At 37.8% G+C, this 23088-nt stretch overlaps 1 protein-coding gene across 1 annotated transcript in view; it reads left to right on the top strand.

Moving 5' to 3' along the window:
- ST8SIA4 (ST8 alpha-N-acetyl-neuraminide alpha-2,8-sialyltransferase 4) overlaps positions 1 to 23088 on the top strand; it is a 59713-nt gene that overhangs the window by 24288 nt on the left and 12337 nt on the right. Inside the window, exon 4 of the mRNA XM_059833905.1 lies at positions 983 to 1276. Coding sequence (XP_059689888.1) covers positions 983 to 1276 — 294 coding nt within the window. The remainder of the gene's footprint in view (positions 1 to 982; positions 1277 to 23088) is intronic.

Raw genomic sequence — 23088 nt, 5'->3', positions numbered from 1 at the left:
TAGTTCGAACATTGCTTCTTAGCTTCCTTCACCTCAACATAGCAGTTTTTTAAATTGTGAAAATATCATTGTGTCAAGATACTTATTTGGGGCATACCAGCTACAGGCTAATTAACTGAGGATGTTGTGGAGGTGATTTGTTTCAGTCAGATCATGCTGGTCACTGACATCACAATTTCTGAACTACATTTTGTCACCTGCATTCAACGCTGCCTATGGAGAATGCTGCCTATATATACATTTATATAACTGAGGTAAAAAACTATGCTGAACAAAGGCCTGATGAGACCTTTTTCTCAAGCCTAGAAAAAAGTACAAAGCTACTGCACAATTAAACAAGGTTTGAAAATGAGACATCAAGGAAACTGGAAAGATTAATACTTTTCTCCAAAAATTTCTTTTCTAAATGAAATGAAAATACTAAATTTCAAAACATCTGATGAGCTGCAATGGTAATACCAAAAACCAAAAACACCAAAAACTCACTTAACATGGGGTGAAGTTCATTTGTAAATCATATTTAAATACTGTATTGTAAACAAAAATGCAATGACTGACCTGTATAAATTATACCTTAATTGGCTGGCATGGCTTCCTTTAAGAGTGTGAGCTGTTGGTAACATGATGACAAATGAACACTAATGAAAGATAATAGGTGTTAGAAAGCATACTTTTCTTCATAAGTGCTACTCTATTTGTCAATGCATTTTAAAGCATGATGACATGGTTTTCAAATGTACAAAGAATTTTTTTTTTCTCACAGCATTATGTATATGTAATGTTTTTAAGAAATTTGTCTAATGAGTGTCCAAGTTGGGTAAAATGCTACATGTTATCCCACCTATTATCACTTGTATTTTTTTCTCACATTAAATTGAAATGGGCTTGCATGTTCATTTTCAGCTTTCCCTTCATGCATACGTTTTTCTGAGTTAATGTTTCATATGTATTTTCATTTTTCCATTAATTTCTTCCTCTTCAGGTGCAATCTAGCTCCTGTGGTCGAGTTTGCTGCCGATGTGGGAACTAAATCTGATTTTATTACCATGAACCCATCAGTTGTACAAAGAGCATTTGGAGGCTTTCGGAATGAGAGTGACAGAGAAAAATTTGTGCATAGACTATCCATGCTGAATGACAGTGTCCTTTGGATCCCTGCTTTCATGGTCAAAGGCGGAGAGAAGCATGTGGAGTGGGTTAATGCATTAATCCTTAAGAATAAATTGAAAGTGCGAACGGCCTATCCATCACTGAGACTTATTCATGCTGTCAGAGGGTAAGTGTCTGGAAAAAACTGGTCTGTCCTTGGCACAATGAAGCTTATAACTAGAATCCCTAGCAGGCAGGAAAAACTGCAAGTAAAATGTTAAAAGGAGTATGATATTCCTATTATTGTTGTAATGGATTGCATTTGTGATAAAATAAGTTTGTTTGGTAATAAATGTCATTCACTCATTTAGCCTGCAAACAACTGAAATGCATTAGCACAATAACTTTTCACTTTCACCTTCATGTACAAAAATTTTTTATGATCATTATAAATTAATGAAAAAATAGTCTGAATTCAAAAGATATCTGTGAGTGATCAGATCAGAGGACAATGAAAGTGCTACATGTCTTTTAGGCAAGACTATGGAGATAAAAAATACAATTTAAATAGCATAGGGCGTCGGGTAACAACCACATTAATAATGAAGTCTGGCAGATCTGAAAATAATGAGCTCCTTCCTAAAATGTCTAGGATTTTGTAGCAATCTTTCTCCTCTTGAATTTGGCCAGATGCTTGGGTAATTCAAAAACATTGATCAGAATCACTGAAAACATTAACGTAACCAGTTGTTAAAAAAAAAATACATCCATGCTTTGTGCAGAGACTTTTTTTTTCAACCCCATAATTAAACAAGACTGTTAGATGAAGGCTTCAATGTCTTTGTCACTACAAGCAAGACTATATAGGGCTATGCATGAAAAACATTCAGAAGATTATGGTAGTGCAATATCTGTTTGTGCAGTGAATTGTGACAGTATGATAATATTCAGCTTGAGTTCCTTGAACTGTGCTGTTCGAGGGGTTTTGGGAGATGCCTTAAAGTATTAGTATTGGCTTGTACATCAGTTACTGATTATGTATCTGCATAAAAAGTTGTTTCAGTTACAACAGCAGAGATAAGATCAGAGGGGATGTTTGAACTGTTAGCCCAATCCAGTATGAGAGTATGAGAATAAAGCTTAGAAATATGTTGTCCTTCAGGATATTAGGACTTTTGAATATGCTTTTCTCCTCTGCTACATCTCAAATAGATTAACTGCTCTGTTCTTCATGCAGTACACTTCTGGCACTGGAAAAAATAATCTGATCCCTTTGGAATTTGGAAATCCTTTGGAAATCCTTTAATTTTTTACTGAGTTGCTCAGTTTCCGTAGTTGTTTGGATAGGTGTTTTATTATACAGTTACACTTTAGCTATTTATGGGCCTTGATTGTGTTGAATTTTCAAGTATTTGAAATACCTATAACACATGGATAGGTGTAGTGGGTTTTGCATGTGTGCATAAATCTGAATAAATAAGATTACTTCCAGTTTACAAACAGCTGTTCCCATTTCCATCTGCTAAATCTGGGCAAAATTATCAAATGTGAATGGTAATTCAGAATGTGCAGTCTTTCAGTTGGCCAACTTGAAGGTCCTTTATGGGGCTTGGTCTTAAAAAAGAATTAGCACCTACATTGTCTCTCTGAAGGAAAGGCAACAAAAGCTCTGTCATCAGAATTGGTGTTGAAAATTTAGACTATACTGTATTTTGGTTTATACCTAACAGTGTCATCTGATGTGACTGCACAAATTTGTCAAGTTGTTGAATCTGTGCTCTAAACCTTAAGTCCTTCACTTCAAACCTTGTTGTTTAATCACCTCACCTTCCCTTTTTTGTTCTTGTGGGAAATACTGGATATCATCATGTATTCTTTACTGTTCTTTTTTATAATTTAAGTAACAACAAAACAAGCGAAATTTATCTTTGCTCTAACTCTCTTGAGTTTATGAAGTGAGGTGCATGAGGTGAATATGTCTTCGTGAGTCAAGTTTGGCAGTAATACAGTTAGCAGTAATGCATTTGGAACAAATATTCTTTAGATTTCTTAGAAGGCAGTCTTAAAGCATCAGCCCATAATAATGAGATTTGTATTACAGCAAAGTTAAGTAACTTAAGACAAGGTATCGTCTGTTTACAGGTTGAATTACATCTCTTTAAGATCTGTTAGTTTTATATGTGAAAATGAATACCATAGTAGTATGAGAAATTAATAAGCAAAAACTTCCTAAATTAAAATGTGCCTGAGCTAAAAAATATTTTCTACAAATAAGTAAAGTAACTTGAAAAATAAAGTAAAATTTAAAGCTGCATAACCTGATTATCAAATCGGTCCATTTTGAGCAGTAATACTTGGGAAAGTTTAAGCAAGTTACAACTGCTAACTTCAGTTTGAAACTAATGGACAGCTAAGTCTGCTGCCATTTAAAACAGTGTGTGCAACTTACATACTTAGTTTTAAGGAAAATCTTCATAATACTGTATTCTAGCTATTGTGCTCGTGTTTATTTCAAATTCAGTGTAAACTGACGATTTATGACCCTCTGAAGAGATACTACCTAAGAGGAACTCCTATGAAACACTCATTGTCTTATGAATCTGAACTGGTTTTGTGTATTTGTTTTGATACATTTGATATATTTGTTTGTATATTTGATGCTTTTGCAAGCTCTCTGCTTGCAAGTTTAAGTGTTTGTGACCATGTTAACAGTGATGGCCTAGTGGAGACCTGTGGTGCTGCAAAACAGAAAGGCTAAAATAAACATATTGTGAAGATTGCTGTTAGTTGAATGAGAAGCGAAAACAGGAAATCTACCCACAAAACCTACATGTTAAAACACACAGTAAGACCTGTGCAGAGCATCTAATCCCCTTCATAGGGTGACTGAGCATATGTGCAAGACTGTGAGAATGCTAGACTTATGGGATGTCTTTCAACCTCTTAAGCCATAAAAGGGAGATAGAGTTTGATTTATTGATGAAGACATGATAAGGAAAGCTGAACTTCAAGAAGCGGTTTTTGTAGACTGTTGTACTTTACACAAGGAAACTACTTACATCTGCAGCCTTTGTTTTGTAGACTGTGAGCATTCTCAAATAGTTGTACTTTCGTGCTCGATTGTAGCTCAGTGATTTTCATTAAAGGCTACAAAAGTGTAGAGCAGGTAAGGGAATGTAGCATTTGCAATCACTGTTCTGTATTAATATTTGTAACATCCCCAAACTCTTCTTAACCTCCACACAAGTAAGTATTCGCTTCTTTTGTTTCCAGTTTCCTTGATAATTCCAAAGCATTCTGGCTTTACTCTTTATTTGAGTATCCATATTTTGCATTAAATTATAATTTATATGAAGGTAGGTAGAGGTGTTTTAAATTAGACTTTAATGATAGCAGAATCAGTGAGGAGTCAGTGTGGGTCTTATGTTGCTTTTTGTGTCTTGAAACCCTCCCACTTCATAATGACTTAAACATTGTTAGACCATGCCGAAGACATAATACCAGGAGGGTCTACTGAAGAAAGCATATTCTTATGGAAATGAAGGTGCAATTTTATGTTTAGTAACCTAAAAGATTCCATTAAGCTGTTTCCAAAGACTTATGCACCCATGCTGGTTTTCCTATACCACAGATACACCTGTGGATGTGGTATACCACAGAGCTATACCAGACCCGTATCATTCAGCTGGCTGAAACGAGGCTTTTATTTGAAACTGTAACGTATGATATTGCAATTACAGGTCTTCATAATCTAAAAATACAAAACACTCTGATACAGGCCTGAAAACTGCCGAGAAAGAGAAGATGTCTATCCTAAAAAGTTACAATTATAAAGTCTTCCTGTTTTTTAGAAGAACAAATTCCCAGTCTAAATTTAAATTGATATCAAAAGTTCTGTGATTTAATGCACCTAAAATTTTATTTAAAATATGGGAATGCAGTGTATCATGGGCTGAATCATTTAGTAACTAATAATCAATAAAGTTCATAATTCCAACCTAACAAATTAAGTGCTAATAGAGACATTTAATGCTGACTGGTGCAGGCTGATGGCCACAAGGTTTGGAAAGTATTGTGTCTATTCCTTTTTGTGTGTATCACACTGCCAATTTGTTCAGGCAAATTAGGTTTTTCCTTCATCAGTCTTTAAAGCGTAAGGCACAGGCAGTTTCTAAAGGCAGAACATTAACTTTCTTAGACTTCTGTTCTGATCTAGTGAGGCCAAATTCTGTGTTCCTATGTCCTGTTTTATGTAATAACAGGGCAGTTTTGCTGCAATCACATACAGCACTGAAATTCTCTCTCCTCTTTTCCCTTCTTTTCTAATGAAAGAAACTTTCTGAGCAGCACATAGGATTTCGGAGTTGTTCTTGATCAGATAGTAAGATAATTACTGCGTTCTGAGATAATTTTAAAAAACTTTATTTTTTTCCTGTCCATTTGTGCACTTTTTGGGTCATAAAAAAGGTAATGTGGTGTTGGAAAAAGAAATTGCTTTTTTGCAGAATTCATGCCTTATTAAACTTCTGTGAGTGATGGACACTCCTCTAAGATCTCAGAGAGATTCGAAGTTTTGAGAACAGGTTATGTAAATACTAAGTCCAACATGATAAGTACTTTTTTAATCATTAGCGTATCTTAAATGGCTGTTGGATTCAGATTTTTTAATTCAGTATATTTAGATCAAGTGATAATTTATTTTCTCTATTTCGCTTTTGTACTTCTTGATCAAGTTTGTATCTCAAGTCAGAATATTGGATCTGGAAAGTTATTTGGGGGCAGTTGCACCCCACCCAGTTCACAAAGTGTTTCTAAAAGCTCTTTTATGGAACTTTTAATGTAATTGTGCACACATTATTGACAAAATAATTGAGGTAATCAATACGTAACAGAGTTCAAGATGGAACTAGAATCTATAAATGAAGAGCTTAACTGATTAAAAGGATTTATTTGCTCTCTAACACCACTACCAGGAAGGTTAATGATAAAGTAATTATAATAAGCAAACCACACAACTTTTTCTTTTGAATTAAATTTAACAACAAATTTCAGAAACTTTTATTTATTAATATGCCTAAGATTTAATGCTGAACTCTCTTATTAGGATCTTTTTTTAATATTTTCCAAGTGAGATGATGCTCTTTGAGGTGCAGACAGTGTCTGTATAGACTCTGATCTCAGTAGCAGAGCTCTAATGGAATATGCATTAAACAGCAGGCAAACAGTAACTGCGCCTGCTGGGATTAGAGTCCAGATCTTGTTGTTTACTTCCAATGGTGGCAGACAACCAAACCTGAAAGCAGGATCAGCAGATGCTTTCTGCTATGGATCCTGCCTTGCAGTTCCCTGGAGAGAATAGAGAGGGCTCCTGAGACTAAGTATGTTGTTGGTTCATTAGGTGGAGGCCAGAGTTAACTTCCAGAGCCTTGCGCAGCTGTTCATTTCCTACTTCTGCTGGTGAATATCTGAAGACATCCGCTGAAGAGGCAGAACCTCACCCCCCCCACCCCACCAAGCAATACGGTCTTTTACAATACAGTAGTTTTCTGAGAAGTTTTTTCTCATGATTCCTCTCCCAACTCCACAACACAAAGTTCTCACACTCATCTTCATGTGTAAGAATGTTTTCTTGGCTTTTTTTCCTATTGGAACCATCCCAAGAGCTATTAGTCACTCAGCAGCAACATCGCTGAAATTGCTTCACATAAGATTCCTTCCCATCTTTTGGGTATGGAACAATCATGTGGATATCCTGTGGGATATCTGTGCTCAACTTATTTCCTCCTTGCTGCTGCCAGCAAAAGAGCGGTATTGGAGTTGATCCTGCATTAAACATGGCAAAATTCCCACTGAAATCTCTGTGTTTTGCCTGTGTAAAGCGTATGCTGTGCCTATTTATGGTCACTTTTCAGTGCAGAGTCTTTTTTCCTTTATTAGTGAAAGCAAACAGCTGCTGTTTGAACATAGTGACCCTTTACACAATTTCACCACGGCTGCAGAGTCCTTTGCTGTGGGAATTACAGAAAAAATACTTTGAGAAACTCAAACATGCAAAAATCAAATAGTTCTCCAGCAGCTCTGTGCTAATAAAGAAACAATTGCTGGGAGCAATCTGTATTTTAAACACTTCTGTTTCTTTTCTTACTGTTAACAGGCTTTACATTTTTCTTTACTGCCAAAATATGTTCTCAAGAAAAGACATAATGGAGTACATGGATGAATAAATAATCACTGCAGAAAACAAAAGATTAAAAAAATGGCCATTAAGCTAAAGATACAATAATATACTCAATATAAAACAACCATGTCTTTTGCATCATGTCATACAAATACTCAAAATATTAGGAAAAAAATTCACACATTTCCCTACTGTTTGGTGGAGTACAATCCTGTTTTTCATATATGTGGATGTTAAAATAGGAGTTCTGTATTACAGTACCCTTGTGCCCTTCTGTAACGCATCAATAGAGCTGGGTTTGTTTGTTAAGTTTTACAAACAAATGGGATGCCAGGTAGTTTGGATTTTCAGAACTTACTCTATTGTGTGATGTCGTTCCTCAGATCCTGGGATCCTGTCCTAATAGGACAGCAGGAGGTAATGCTCCCGTTCCTGGAGACACTCCGGGGTTGATCTTTCAGCCCGTCAGCTAATTACCAGGGCTGCAGGGTCCATGCACCCCATGAGGGTGCCTCCTCATCTGGTTCAGAGTTTCTCAGGATGAACTTTTATTTCATTTGCACAAGATCTCCTATTTTATTGTGTTTCAGGAAGATTTAGCAAGATCTCTCAAGAGATATATCACTTTTTGAGAAAAAGGAGAGCTTTTTCAATGGGGCCAAACACAGTTGAAGTAGAGGAGGACACAAGGGGGAAACTGAATGTGCACTAAACTGTCTGCTTTTTATATTTTTCATCGCCTGATCCATTCTGCAAAGTAGACCATGAAAAGCCTGGTCATGATTATAGGGAGAGAAGTATTATTTTTGTTTACCTTTTGATAATAAAATTCTGTGAGTTTTTGGTTTGGGCTTTTTTTTCATCCCTTTTACTGTGGCAACTGCTTTGTTCTTGATTATCAGCAATGTATATACTTAAGACTTGTAAAACTTACTCCTTTAGGGTTGAATTTCAGGTTTCAGTTAGAAGAGAGCAACAGAATTGGTCATAAGAAAAATAGTAAATAGCCCATTTTTGAGTTTTGCTACTTAATCTATCACGAGCAACAGCACCGTACCTAATGCTAATGACTGTTAGCAGCTAAGCAGGGAATAAATAACACATAGTTTATTCATACAGTGTGTTTGCAGATTTATATTTATTTTGAAAACTATTTTGCTACTGTATTATTATTATTTCTCAGGTTTAGGCTTTGTTTTGTTTTATCTTCACTTGCATAAAATCTATTAATTTCTGTGTTTCTGAAAACTATAAAAATGTGCAAAATTAATTAACTCTCCTTTGGCCATATCATACTCCTGTAACAAAAATTGTAGCTGTGCAGCTGAGAAGCAAACCAGAAACAGTTTTTTTATAGTCTGTCTTTGAGGAGCAAAGTCCAGAAAGGACTGGAGTCTATAGAGAGTCATGTTGGGCAGATAGTATTAATAGGGTGGGGAGTAGCTTCTCTCTTTTTTTTGAAACATGACGTTAGCTATCTGTTGATTCTGAATGATACATGTGTGTATAAGGAATTTGTCAGATTTCCTTCCTTCTTTAAAGTAATGTTTCTGAGGTAAAACTTACAATAATAACAATTCTGCTATTTTTTGTTTTGATTGTAATGCCTGACGGGAGATTTCAAAGATCTGTGCATTTAGCTTTGATGTTACTGAGCTTTTGTGATGAGGAGCTGTTGTAACAGCCAGTAACAGATTTCTTCAAATGCTTAGTTAATTACTGAGGTAACATGGACATAAGAAAACAGAGCTATAGCTTTGTATGCTATGTGGTATAGCATTTCCCGTTGGTTAGTTCAGGTCAGCTGTCCTAGCTGTCCCTTCACAGCTTTTTGCCCACTACCATCTGGCTAAAAATGCCTTTGCATCTGAACTTTTCAGTAGAATTGGAGTGTTGTTACGATACCATGACAAATTCTACTAGTTCTAAATACATTGATTAATCTTCTTTCCAAATTGATCCCTTCGTCTGCCAATTTAAAAAAAAAAAATAGTTACAAAAAGAAAATTTAACAGACTTCAGCTTTTTTTTTTTCCCTCTTTTGGTCTTTGTTACATGTTTTCGGGGGTGGTGGGGGTTACGGGGACAAAACAAAAAGCCCAAACCAAACCAAAAGAGAGCTGATACACATACCTGTGATTGTTCCTTTTGTAATTCTTCTGTATTACACATCTAGCTGCCACACTGGTGTTAACAGAGCTAGATCAAGAACAGACTATGGCATTTCTTTCTGCACAGGTGACCGCAACAGATGAAAGATGATGCCACAAACAGCCCAGTCCTTCAGTGAAATGGTACACTGGGACAATCCACCTTCAGTGGTGTCAGTATAGGAAGGAGCAGTTTGGCTTAGTATCTTCTGTAGCCTCCCTTTTTAGTACACATGAGTTTCTTCAAGAATGCTTTAATGGGTTTGTTTGAGGTTCGTATATGGAGAAAAGACTGAAGTCCTTCAAGTCAGAAGCACTGAGTAGCATTTAGGCATTTTATGTCTGAAGCTACCAAACGCCAAGACTAATGGCAACCTTCCTTCTAAACACAGCTTGTGGGGAAGCAGTCCGTCTCTTCCTTTTACACAAGGAGTCCAGGGTTTAGAGTATTTCTCCCTTGTGGAGGAGAAAAGCTCCTGTTCATTCCTCTTCTGAGGTGTACTGGGTCTGGCTGGGACGGAGTTAACTTTCTTCATGGCAACGCTGTGCCAAAGTACAGGTACTGTGTTTTGGATTTGTGGGTAAAACAGTGTTGGTAACACACCAATGTTCTGGCTGTTGCTGAACAGTGCTTGCACAGTCTCAAAGCATTCTCTGTGTCTCACTGTACCCCCACCAGTGAGTAAGCTGATAGTGGGCAAAAAGGTGGGAAGAGACACAGCCAGGACAGCTGACCTGAACTGATCAAAGGAAAATGCCATACAATATAGTGTCATGCTCAGCAAGCAATAAAATTGCGGTAGTGGAAGAAGGGGAGGGTTGTCTTCCAAGGTAGCCATTGCTGAGAGATGAGGTTGACCTTGGTCTGCTTGTGGGTGGTATTGAGCGACTGCCTTTTTTCCCTCTCTTTCATTCACCTAGTAAGCTGTCCTTATCTTGATCTGTGAGTTTACTTGCTTTTGCTCTTCCTGTTCTCTCCCCCGTCCCACTGAGGAGCGAGCATGGACCGAGAGAGCAGCTGTGTGGGTGCTTGGCTGCTGGCCAGGGTCAACCCACTATGTGAGGGAAGGAGTTTGTGTATTTGCTACACCAGCCAAGTATAGGCTTTTCAGAGACTAAGGGAAGCCTACTGGCCTGTTCCAATTTGCATCAAAGAATTAAAGAGACAGAGTTAGAAAGTGAGAAAAAGGGTGAGATGGCTATATTTCAGACGCTTGGGAGATAAAAGAGGCCAGGTAGTTAGGTCAGCGTCGTGCATGTTGATGTTTGAAGCACAGAACATGTTTTGAAAGAAAATAACTGATTGATGAGGTGACAGGTCTGGATTCTGCTTCTTTGGTGTTAAAAGGCACACCACAGTTGAGTTAGATGCTAGGTGCCTGTGTTTTGGATGGAATGAGATTTAAATCTCTCACCAGTCCTCATTTCCTTCGCAGGCTGGACTGAAGTCTCTGTCCCACTGTGCATTCTATCTTATGGATCTCCTTCAGCAGAGGTTGTTCTGTGAATCCTATTCTTAGGCATCCTGCTGTCCTTATGCTCATGTGTAGACATAAGTACATCTCTATACATGTATGGGAGATTAACATTGTGCGTGGATTCACATTATTAACAGGATAAGGTTGCTGTATTGAAGTAGTTTTTTGAGATTTGTCCTTTAGTCTTCAACAAGTGAATTAATGGGCCACAGGAAAAATTAAGAAAATAACTGCTACTTCTAAATTGTAAAAAATAATTACTTTTATTCCTAGCTTTTTTTAAAAACAGTATTTCTGTACTGAAATAATAGTTGATATGCCTCATAAGCACTGTGGAGACAACTTACTTACATTTTCCATTCTGTATTTAGTGGGAACAAGAGTCATCGTTCGCATTTTTTGAAGCATATATTTAGTGAAGTAGTCAAACAAAATTGACTTAGAGAAAGTTATTGCTAGAACTTGCCTTTCGTTTTAAACTAAGTTGTACTTTTTGGCTAGCAGTAGGATATGGGGGAATTTCCAACCAGAATGAGTAATCATTTTCTCTTACAAAGAAGAGCTGTAAGAGGATCTGAGGTAAGACCCTACTGAGAACAAGTACAACTGCTGGTTTCAGAACATTTTGGAGGCTCATGAGGGGTTTTTTTATTTTTATTTTTTCCATTTCAGTATAGATGTGGGCACACTCACCAGAAGGGTTGGCAGAGAGGAAGTAGTGGGTGTCTCAGAGTCATACTGAAACCAACAGGTGGCACAGCTTATGCTTATATCAAAATCTTCAGCTTCAAATGAAACGTAACATACTGAAGGGCTAAGAGGGCAGTATCCTCCTGTTTGTTCCAGACTGCTCCTACAACGTAAAATCCATCTGTGGGCTTTGCAGGCTGTTGGAAAGGTTCATGTTTGGCATGAACTTCCCAGATGAGGCCTTTCTCACCTTTAGTCTGTAAGGGACAGAGTATAGAAGAAGATGCAAGAGAAAGAAGGTAGACTACAGAACATAGCTTTCAATGACAAGAAGCTGTTAGAAACTAATCTCAGTGTTCCTTTTAATCTTCCTTTGCAAAGATAGCAGTCATTTCAAAATCTCTAATGTGAAACTCTGAGGGATGATAAAAACAGGATCGAGGAGAGAACCCCTCCCTCAATGCTGCAGTGTGTTCTTCTCTCTGAACAGTGAGGTACACATGCCTGGACCAGACGGAAAGCTGCACGGCTGCATCATGACACCTCACAAGTGTAGCTGTAAGTCATGCAGTGGAGACTGCGTGCCAAGGAGATGGTGCAGCATGGCCTACTATAGGAGACTGCTGTAAGCTGGCACTGGAAACAAAACACCTGTAGACCACTGATGGCAACTGAGATTTCCACTGCCTGCAAGGGGTTTGTCGTGGGTTTTCATAGAGGAATTGATTCGCTGTAGTTCTGAGTCCCCAGGGGCATTTCACAGTGGGAGCATATCCACAGAGATTATGCTGGCTGGCTGCGGAGTCAATTAGAAGGTGAACTGAATGAATTCTGGGGAGAGAGAAGGATGGGTTTGAGAGGATACGGGTAGAAGATTTGGCTGATGCATTTGGAAATCTCAACTCTCTGATGTTACTAGTGAGCATCTGTCCTTTTCCTACTGAATCCATTTAGAGAGCAGTAGGCTCTTCACAGACAACGGTAATGCAGAAAGGCTGTTGTAGAGCATAAAATTTGCCTAAGATCTCCGGGTTTTAACTCATGAGATTGCTAAGCCATTGTTGCTATTTTGGTACAATGATCATCCTCTGAAACAGGTGAAAGAGAGGAGGAAATCTGTCTTTCTGTTTTTGTTTTCAATTTCTATAAACTTGTTTGTAATATGTAATGCAAGTTCCCCACACAAAATGCTTGGGAAATGTGCCAGCGTGCAAACACACTTCATTTCTATAACATTGTTGACTTGAAGTTAAGTAGCTTGAATTCGGACTGAAGATCTTACTTCAAATTACAATTAATTATATAGCTTAGTAAAGCCACTGGCAATATACCATGACTTTTAGTATAATACTAAGTAACAGTAAGACAGTTCAGTTTTTGCTTAAAGGCTTTCATCAAGAAAGTGACAAGTATTTCCCTTCCTTCTAAGGAATTTTTTAAAATAAATTTATGCAGCCTTTTTTCTTTTTTTTGTTTTTTTTTTTTTTTTATTGTAATCTTACAGTTTAGTGAACTGGCTAGCTGATTTGTTTCAGAATTATCATAATTCCTTTTTTTCTTTATTTGATTTATAAGAGCAGTAATAACAGTAGACACCTACCTGCTGGATGCCTCTATTGATATATTTTAAAGTACATGAAGCCCACAGAAAGAAAATAATAAAACAAGTTATATAATGGAGAGGATAGATCTCTAAATTTTTTTGGCAAATACTAGCCAATCATGACAAAGTCTTTTGTCATATTTCTCTATACTCCTTTCTGAAATATGTAGTAGAAAAGAGAAATTGATGCAGAAGGCTGTCATATCAGCAAATCTTGGAGGCAGGCAAGCTAAAGACCAGAAGTCTTTCTGGAGGAAAAACATCCATTAATGTCCTTACTTGAAAACCACAGGAATTTCTGTTGGGAAGTTACTGATTGTAAAATCAGTAGTGGGATCTGCAGCCTTTCACATAGGTATCATACATTTGTTTCTGACCAAGTGTAGCAGTGACTGAAGATAGTTTTTTCTTGATCTATTGCATGTCCTTGTGAAACCAGTTGGTGGGTTTGGCAGAACTCCAGTCATATCTCATTGCTGCTAATTGGCATTTTGGTTGGCATTGTTTGCAGTGAAGTTAGAGCGTAACAGGATGTGAAAAGTGAGCAACAGTTGTTCTTTAAAGACGCTGGTCTTTAGGCATGGCAGCATGTGGACTCCTGTGTATTGTTTAAGTGTGCTTTTCATATTTAATGGACTTTGTAAGGCAATCTCTCACTTTTAAGCTCTAAGTTGTGATGCAGCAAATTGTTTCTGTTCAGTCATGTTCTTCAACACATGCTTGCACATGCTGTGAATGCTTTTTAATTGTTTAAAGGTTTTGTGGAATCTTGATCCTATGGAGTAACTTCTGCCTCCTTATTTTACTGAAGTATTTTACTATTATTTATATGAAGCCTGGCTCTTCTGGTTGGTTGATTCAATGACAGCTGTGGGATTTATTATGGTAAAATCAATAGCTTTTATATCTGATTAATCTGCTCTGGTTCATTGCATTGATCAAATTTAAGGGCCTGTAATGGATCTTTTATATAATAATCTCAAAAAGGGAGATTTCAGATTGTATTTATTAAATCAAAAGAGGTCAGATTTTCTTCTGTATAATCGAAGTTAGTCTAACCGGTAATACAGCATTGAACATGTTGTTTTACTGTATATATCGAAAGCTGATATTAGACATTATTGACTTCAGCCTTCAAGGGGAGTCGGGCACAAGCTGAAAGCAGTTTTAACCTGTTTATCAGTCCAATGAGCAAAAAGCATCCTGAACATATTAAGTTCACAGGCTACATTTTTCAACATCAGTTTCAGCATCAGTGCCATTAATTAAATGCTCCATGGTACAGGGCATAGTCCTTATCCTGGGATCATCTTTATAAATTTCCCCCTATTGCAGGGACACAGAATATAATATTTTACAGCAGGGAACAGAATGTCCCATAGTTGTGTCATTTTGTCTTTCTTAGGGTAGGTTTAATAGTTGATATAAGATGTTAGAAAATGGTCTCTCAAGAATACAGACCTGTGAAATAGTTGTTCTGGGGGACAAATAAATTATTCCAGGGTTTTCTGAAGTGGCAAAGACAGAATTTAACAATTTGAGTAGGTCCTTCCATTATTGTGTCCATAATTCCTTGATATACATAGTGGACACACTGCATTTTATTCTTATTCCTCATATATTTGGTTTTTTATTTTCTGAACATGACAGCATTTGCATTGTTTTGAGAAGAGAGAAAATTAGTTAGTTAGGATTTTTCCTGTTACAGAAATATGTTTATTGGGCATTAGCCTAGGAACAGATACATCAGTAGGAAAGACTAGATCTAATGGTGAAAGCTAGAATTAGTGCAAGTTATTAACTTCAATTACACCACTCCAGTAACATTCTGTTGCAATTTTCATAGGAAAAATGCTAATCAATTGTAAGTTGTAGTATGATTTCATAAAATATTAAGAATTCCATAGGTTTTTGAAATGCATATGTTATAGATTTAAGCCAAAGTTACCTGTGTGTTTCAAAGAACTTGGCAATGTCCACCAGTCTGCTGCACGTTACTATTACTATAACTTTGCAGTAAGATTACATTGTTCTTTTTCCCTTACTAGCCTTAGCTGAATTGTCATCTTCGTTCAAACAAAAAATTTTTCCCTGTTCTTAATTTGACATGGCTTTCCAAGAGAAGCATTGGATTTGTGGTTGAAGAGTCTGATCCAATGAGTCCCATTCTTGCATTGTTACATCCACTCAGTTTGCCCATTTTTGACATGGGAGATAGCTTTGCACACGGTAATTTTTAATGAACGTTTTGTCATGCCCTCACCAATCCCCAGAAAAAGTCAGGGCACAGTTTGATAAAGCATGTAAGTTCAAGATTAACATCAACATGTAGTTATGTTGTATTATATATTATTTCAATGACATGAGTATGTATTATTTCAGTTGAAACTAAAATTCAAAATTACTTAACTTCTCTCATAGGTGAAATACAATCTGTGTAATTGCCATCATCTAACAGATACTTAATAGTCATCCAATAGGAAAATTACCATTTTGCATTTATTAGAGGATTCTTTATTACTGTGTAGGACATGGGTCAAATTAATTTCTTAGCTGTCGTATCTTTGCTGACCCAAGCCATTATCAAGTTTTCCTACTAAGGAACTGCTTCAGTAGCCTTTCTGAGGCTTGAATAGTTACTCTGAGACATAGGAATAAAGGCTCTTTCAGGAAGGGAATATGGCTGATAGAAAGCAGGCTGCTTATTTATCATTCTGCCCAATCTCCGCCTGTTAAAACTGCCCCTCTGTGAAATTGGATGCTCTCTTGGGTTCTGATTTCTCAGTTTTAGGTCCAGCAATAGGAGAGGTCCCAGTGTGGGCTTGTGTCTTCACCTTTCAGCTGGAGGCTGACCTCTGGTATCAACCCTGTCGATGCCACAGACCAAACTTCTGCCTAGGAAGCTAGCCCGCCATCACAATTGGTCTGTATCAACCCCTAGGTCCATGAAATGTGCCAGCAGCAGGGAGCAGCGGTGCTGTCTCTTGTGCCAGCCCTGAATGGGAAGGGAGCCCCAGAAGATGAATGGAGAGGAAAGGAAGGTTTTCCAGCAGGGGTTACTGCTCAGGGCAGACCTTTTCCTTCAGCAGAGGAGTGAGTTCTGCTTCAAAAACAGTCACAGCATGACTGTAAGTCAAAATATAAGCTTAGGCTGTAAGCGTCCTAAAACCTGGAAAATCTCGGTGAAGTAAAATACCTGTTTTCTATGACTGCCTTCTCATTTTGCTGTTAGGAAATGCTGTTTTTTCTATACGCTACACATTTTCCTTTGTCTGTCACTTTTCCATACTTTCCTTCTGTTTTGCTTTATTTCCCCCACCTCTACATATGTTTCTGTGTGTGAAAGAGTATGGTAGGTAGTCTTATTTTACTGAATAGAAAATTAGTGTGAAGGCAAAGGTAGTTCCTTCTCTAAAACCAATAAAATATTCTTGTGCCATCTCCAATCTTATGATGATTTTTCTTTTCCTTCCATTCATGCCTTTGCTTTATCACTTCTGTTTAATCCAAACTAATGCCAATAATCTTTTTAGAGAAGGAAATAAGTAATATTTACAATATATATGAGAGGAAGAAAATAAATTAACTCCCTCTAAAACATACTTACATTTCTAGTCCCATTTACTTAAAATGCAATTGCTTTCTTTTGCTTACTTTTGTAAGTTTTTGTTAGGATTGGGCCCAGTGTGCTTTCCAGAATGGAAATCCAACACTACTTTTCCTGCCAAAGTTTTTCATTTGCACTGTCAGCACGCTTAACTTTTGTAAACATTATTTACTTGTGTTGAACTGTTGATTGAGTAATGGAGATGGTAGTGGCGCTCCAATCTTTAGTCTCTCAAGATTTGTATAGAAGTCTGATTTGGTTAACCAGTTACAATGAGTTTAGAGGTGTTTACATATTCCTTAGTGTATGTTTAAACAAAAAGGAAAACTTCACAGCTCAGGACTATTTAAAGTCACTGATCTGAAGTGTGTTCATCTGGAATAGCAGAGACATGCTCTAACTGAGGCACACCAGCACAACTGTGTGGGCAAAGCAGGACAGCGCCAGCTTAGCATATTCACTGGTCATGAGCATTAGCATTAACTCAAATTCTCTGAATGCATTGCTGTCTCCAGTCATGAGTAACAGAGGACTGTTGCTGTTATCACTAGCTATTACGTAGGTCTGTAAGACTGTGTGATAGAAGCATCCTTCCCATCAATAAACTGTCTCACTCAGAAAAGCTTTGCTGGGTATTTTGCACCTTCCCTTTTGGTCATAAAAGACAGCCAGGTAGTGAAAGCTTGGACTTTCACACAAACCTGCAGAGCATAGAAAGGATTGAGCTGAACCATCTTCTAGATTATACACTGACTAATTGTTTATGAAGTTCCAACCAGGTATTTATTTCCAATTGTGTTGTAGGAAATTGGGAGATGATTGTGTAACAGAGGGTATAGCATTAATGAAAAGGTGTCATGAGGAAAGATCCCTGTTAGATTATACGGATGAAACCCAAGCCCTAGTGAAACAAACCAGAATATACCTATGAACTTCCATATAACTGAGATGGCACCTTTTGCTCTAACCTGGTCTTTATAGGGTTAGTATTTGGAGCAGGAATAAAGTTGAGGTGAAGAAATAAAAAGCTTGTTAAATCAGTATATTGACAAGTCACAGAAAAGTTTTGAACGGGAACATCCATCAGTCAGCTTGTATCTGTGTTTTGAAGCTATACACATCGGAAAATATTTTCTCTTCTGTGAATTCATGCAGAAAGAATGAAACAAAGGAAAAAGGAGGACTATCAAATTATGGCAAATAGTTGCATGGGTTTGGTATTTAACTTGTCTGTTCTATGTTTTTGCCTAGTTAATCAAATGCTTTTTCTTTTGTGCTGTTTTCTCATCATTGCTAATGTACGTTGCTACAAACTTTTGTTTCATACTCGTTTAGATTTGACTGTTTATGAATCATCTAAACACAACTCCCATCTGCCATTTCAAATCCTCATAAATTCATATATGTGCTTTTTGATCACCATTTTTACATCTAAGGTTCACTCCGTTCAAGTGTTCTCCATAATTTTTTAAGGTTTTACCTTAGCCCTTAGTATTTCCATGTGTTTAAACAGTTCCATCGGGCAAGAGTAAAATATATGAAAAAATAGTCCTCTTAACTATTGGAAGTGTAAGGGAAAAAAAAGCCCATTAATGCCAGCAGCTTTTAACCAAGGTATAATAAAAATAATTTATTTGATGCAGGTTCTGTTTATGTTAATCAAAAATATTTTGATTTGAACTTATAGACTGACACATTGACTTTTATCTTGTAAGTGTGAAGGTAATCCATTCATTTATAATGGGGGGGAGTAAAACAGAAAGGAAATTGAGCCAACCATATCCTGGGCTGCATCAAAAGAAGCATGGCCAGCAGGTCAAGGGAGGTGATGCTCCCCCTCTACTCCACTACAGTGAGATCCCATCTGGAGTACTGTGCCCCGCTGTCGGGCGCAAGTACAAGAAACACAGGGACCTGTTGGAGTGGGTCCAGAGAAGGGCCATGAAAATGGTCAGAGGGCTGGAACTTTCCTCTCCTATGAGGAAAGGCTGAGAGAGTTGGGGTTGTTCAGCCTGTACAAGAGAAGGCTTTGGGGAGATCCTATTGCAGCCTTTCAATGTATGAAGGGTGCTTATAAGAAAGGTGGAGAGAGACTTTTTACCAAGGCCTCTAGTGAGAGGACACAGGACAATGGTTTTGAACTGAAAGAAGATCAGTTTAGATTAGACAGAAGGCAGAGTTTTTTTTATGATGAGAGTGGTGAGACACTGGAACAGGTTTCCCAGAGAAGTTGTGGTTGACCCATCATTGGAAGTGTTCAAGGTCAGGTTGGATCGGTCTTTGAGCAACCTGATATAGTGAAAGATGTCCCTGCCCACAGCAGGGGGAGTTGTAGTAGGTGATCTTTAAAGGTCCCTCCCAATCCAAATGATTCTGTGATTCTGTAATTCATAGAATTCTGTACTTTGCCCCATTATCTGTATTGCAGGAATATATTATTGTCTAGGAGGCTCAGGGGAGACCTTATTGCTCTCTACAACTACCTGAAAGGGGGTGGTAGAGAGGTGGGTGCTGGTCTCTTCTCCCAAGCAACAAGTGATAGGACAAGAGGAAATGGCCTCAACTTGCACCAGGGGAGGTTTAGATTGGATATTAGGAGAAAATTCTTCACTGAAAGGGTTGTCAGACATTGGCATGGGCTGCCCAGGGAGGTGGTTGAGTCTCATCATCCCTAGAGGTATTTAAAAGATGTGTGGATGAGGCGCTTTGGGACATGGTTTAGTGGTGGACTTGGCAGGGTTAGGTTTATGGTTGGACTTGATGATCTTTAAGGTCTTTTCCAACCTAAACGATTCTATGATTCTAAGTGTGTCACAGAAGTAAGGTAGAAGGGGAACACCTCACTGAGAGATACATCTATTTCTGCCAGACCTCAGGAAGGAGCTGATTTGTCAGAAAGAAAAAACATTCTCAAGAAGATTATCTATTAGCTTTCTTAGTCTATAAAATGTACTCTAAGTCTATTCTAGTGCACCTTTGCTATGACCTGTGTGTATCTATCTAGTGCACCTGTGATCTCTAAATAAATTATTTATAACTGACTTCTTTTAAGATGAAGATAGGTTTCATTCTTAAAAATTGTTTTGTGCATGAGTTGAGGGAACAACACTTTTCAGCAGAGGCATGTACTGTCCTAGAACGAGTGTCAGCTGATGACTTCCAGGACTCTGAAGCAAGGGTAAGTGTTTAAGTCATTATGCAACAGAAGACTAAACACGTTTACTGTCAAAGATTCAGCTCTTTTTTGGTATAAGTGGATTCCTCAGGGCTTAAATGACTTAAAAAAAATATATTTATGGATATTCTTTGCGATTTCCAGTAGCTGCGTAAGTAAGTAGCCTCTACTCTCCCTTTCTCTCCTGTAGTGTATCACAAATAATATTTCTAACTACCCAAGCAACAGATAGGTATTCCTGAGGTGTTTTGAGAGCTGGAGGAAGATAACGGCAAACTCAGCATGCTTTGAGCAGTAGGGAATACTGACTGGTGGTAGGTGGGTACAGAGATCATCATGACTTGTTACAGAAGTAACAACTGCAAGTAGAGCTCAGATGGTGTGGCCTGAGAGAGTGAGTCATTTAGGTGGCTTAAAAGTTACAGTGAAGAGAGAAGTGATTGAAGTGACTTCCCAGAAGCTTGAATGCTTTGAGAAAGGAGGTGCAAAGGAGCTGTGAAAAGCCCCATTCAGGTTTTTCTGTGAGAATGCTGAGCAATTAAGCACAGCCTGAAGACTAACGTGTCCCATAGGTGTCAGCAAAAGGTTTGATCAGCAAACTTATTTTAAAAGTTGTCATGAATGCGACTTGCATTGTGAGAAAAGCATGAAAGTAAAGTAAGAGAAGATGCATCTTCCCACACCGCTGAAAAAATATCGTGTGGCTAATCGTAGATGACAGTGAATACATGATCTGGAAGACCAATGACAAGCAGGAGAAAAAGCCATTCTACCAAAAAAAAAAACCAAATGTGACCTTGGCTTCTGGAAGCTATTAAAGGAATGTTGAATGGCCCAAAGCTTAGGACCTGAGGAATTCTAATACAGGTTCTCAGATGCACAAAAGAACTTGTTAAGTAGGTCTTAAAAATAATATGTCAACATTAGAAGATGTGCATGCATTCCAGCCTACCCAGTAAGGCTATGAGAAGGTGGTTATTGTGAAGTGAGTGGAGGAAATGTGGATATGATGAATCTTCCTACCAGTAATTAGTTTGGACTAGATCAAGCCCAGACTGATAATAATAGTGTTGTCCCACAAGTGGGGTCGTTTACCTGGTGTGCGATACGCCAATTTACACCCACAGAGCAGAAGTATCTTATTTCATATCTGCACAGAGATGGGTGCTAGGTGATACCTCCACAAAGCCAGCACACTTGCTTGAAATTGCGGCATGTATTTAAACAGTTAACCGTGTTAGTTAGGCCTACTGTTCACACCCCTGAGCTAGCTATTGGTTAGTTTCTTTCTTACTTCATCTTAAACATACAGCTCTCTTTTAATTCACTACAGCATGCTTGAAGAGTAGGGGGCTTATTTGGGTTGGGGGCTTTATCCAGGTAGGAGGTGTGGTTTTCACATTATAATGAGACAGCTCATCCTCAGGGCACCAGTTTGGCTTTGTTACCTGGTATGTAAATAACACCAGTTCTCCAGGATGTGTATCAGTTGTTATACCCTTCATCCTTCCTAAAATCCTATCTATCTGGGGTGTCTTATGTAGGTACATTTTATCTTAAGGTAAGCAATATCAACATAACCTAAACCAATCAGTCATCGATAGCATTGTGTTATAAACAGTTTCATTCTGCAAGCTTCTCTAGTGTTCTTTATTTGCAACCTGTTTCTCCAGTTAAGATAATCTTTATCACAATACATTTAAAATGACTTTGTTCCATTGCTTTGATTTTGGTCTTCATTGTCCTGAAAAATAAGTAGCTGTTTCCTAGAGGATATTCTGCATCAAAACTACTATTTCACTGTCTCACATGCAAACACACACATGCACACTATTACTCCTTTTTTTTCTTTTTCTCCATTATTTACTTACTTTGTTCTTCATAATGACAACCAAAGCATGACAATGGCAAGTCAGGTCTAGCTATTGTGCTAACATCAGATTTGCAGTCATTCTTTCCTCATGAGTGCTAAACCTAGCCTATGCTACTAGGCAAGGGTTGGCACCTTTTCTCGTGATCTCGCTTCTTGACAGATATGTAGTGTCTGAGAATCAAAGGGCATCGCTTTCAGTATTAGAAACAAAGCGCTGTTGCTTTTTCAAGTACATTAGGCCAGTTTTCATGAGAGACATTAAAGAATTGCTCAAACATCCTAATAGCAGTCTTCAGGAAATATCTTGGAGTCTGTTTCTATTACCTTTTAAGTCAATAGTTGTCATTGGGTGTCTCTACATTAGTGTTTTCAGGTTGTGTAAGAAGGCATTTTTTAAGTAAATGTCCTGCTCGTTCTCTTTTACAGTTCTTTATGTCATGAAAGGGTATTAAAGCACGATTCTCAGATTAAAATAAACTGGGGCATTCCTGTGGCTCACCAAGTACACCCCAACTCAGTCTGTGGTGGAAAAAAAAAATGTAATGGTTATGGTGTGGACATCCTGTACTTAGAACCATCTGCCTTACCCTACAGAGGACCTCCTAATGGTCCCCACTGCTTGCTAATGTAGCCCCTAGTCACTGACTCCAGGGAGAGCAAAAATCCAGGTAACTTTCTTTGGGAACATTTTAAGTACTCTTTCGCCCAGCCCACTCTGCTTTTGAGTAGTGGCACAACTGTGGAGTATAGCAAGGCAGATATAATTCTAAAAAACAATTTTTCACCTTGTATTGTAATATTGATTATGTTGTAGAAATAAACATAATGCATACTAAAGACAAAACAGTTTCCCCATCCCAAAAAAAGAAAGCAAGCCTTGCTCTACACTTCCATAGTTATGATCAATTTTAAGGATGGATTCTGGTATGAGGCATTCTGAGACCATGTGATTTGGCAGAAACTGTTGACTAAAAAATTTTAATAAGATCTTTGGTACAGGACAATATTCTGTAATTTTACTTTTGCAAGTGTTTAAACTCACTTAGGTTTTTTTAACGTTTGATGCTGAAGTATTTATCCCTCAGTTAGTATCTGACTTGAGAGACATTCTCTGTATATCAGGGAATACTCACATAACAGTTTAAAATATTTTATCAAGAAATCTCTTCTAGCAAGCTAATTGCCATAGCATTTTCAGATTGAAGCTAGTTCAAAACATTTAACAGGTCAGTAGCATGTAAATAA

The sequence above is a fragment of the Gavia stellata genome, chromosome Z (genome assembly GCF_030936135.1).
Source record: "Gavia stellata isolate bGavSte3 chromosome Z, bGavSte3.hap2, whole genome shotgun sequence".
Classification (NCBI taxonomy): domain Eukaryota; kingdom Metazoa; phylum Chordata; class Aves; order Gaviiformes; family Gaviidae; genus Gavia; species Gavia stellata.
Note: the sequence above shows the minus strand (reverse complement) of the source record. Positions and strands in the feature narration are given on the sequence as shown.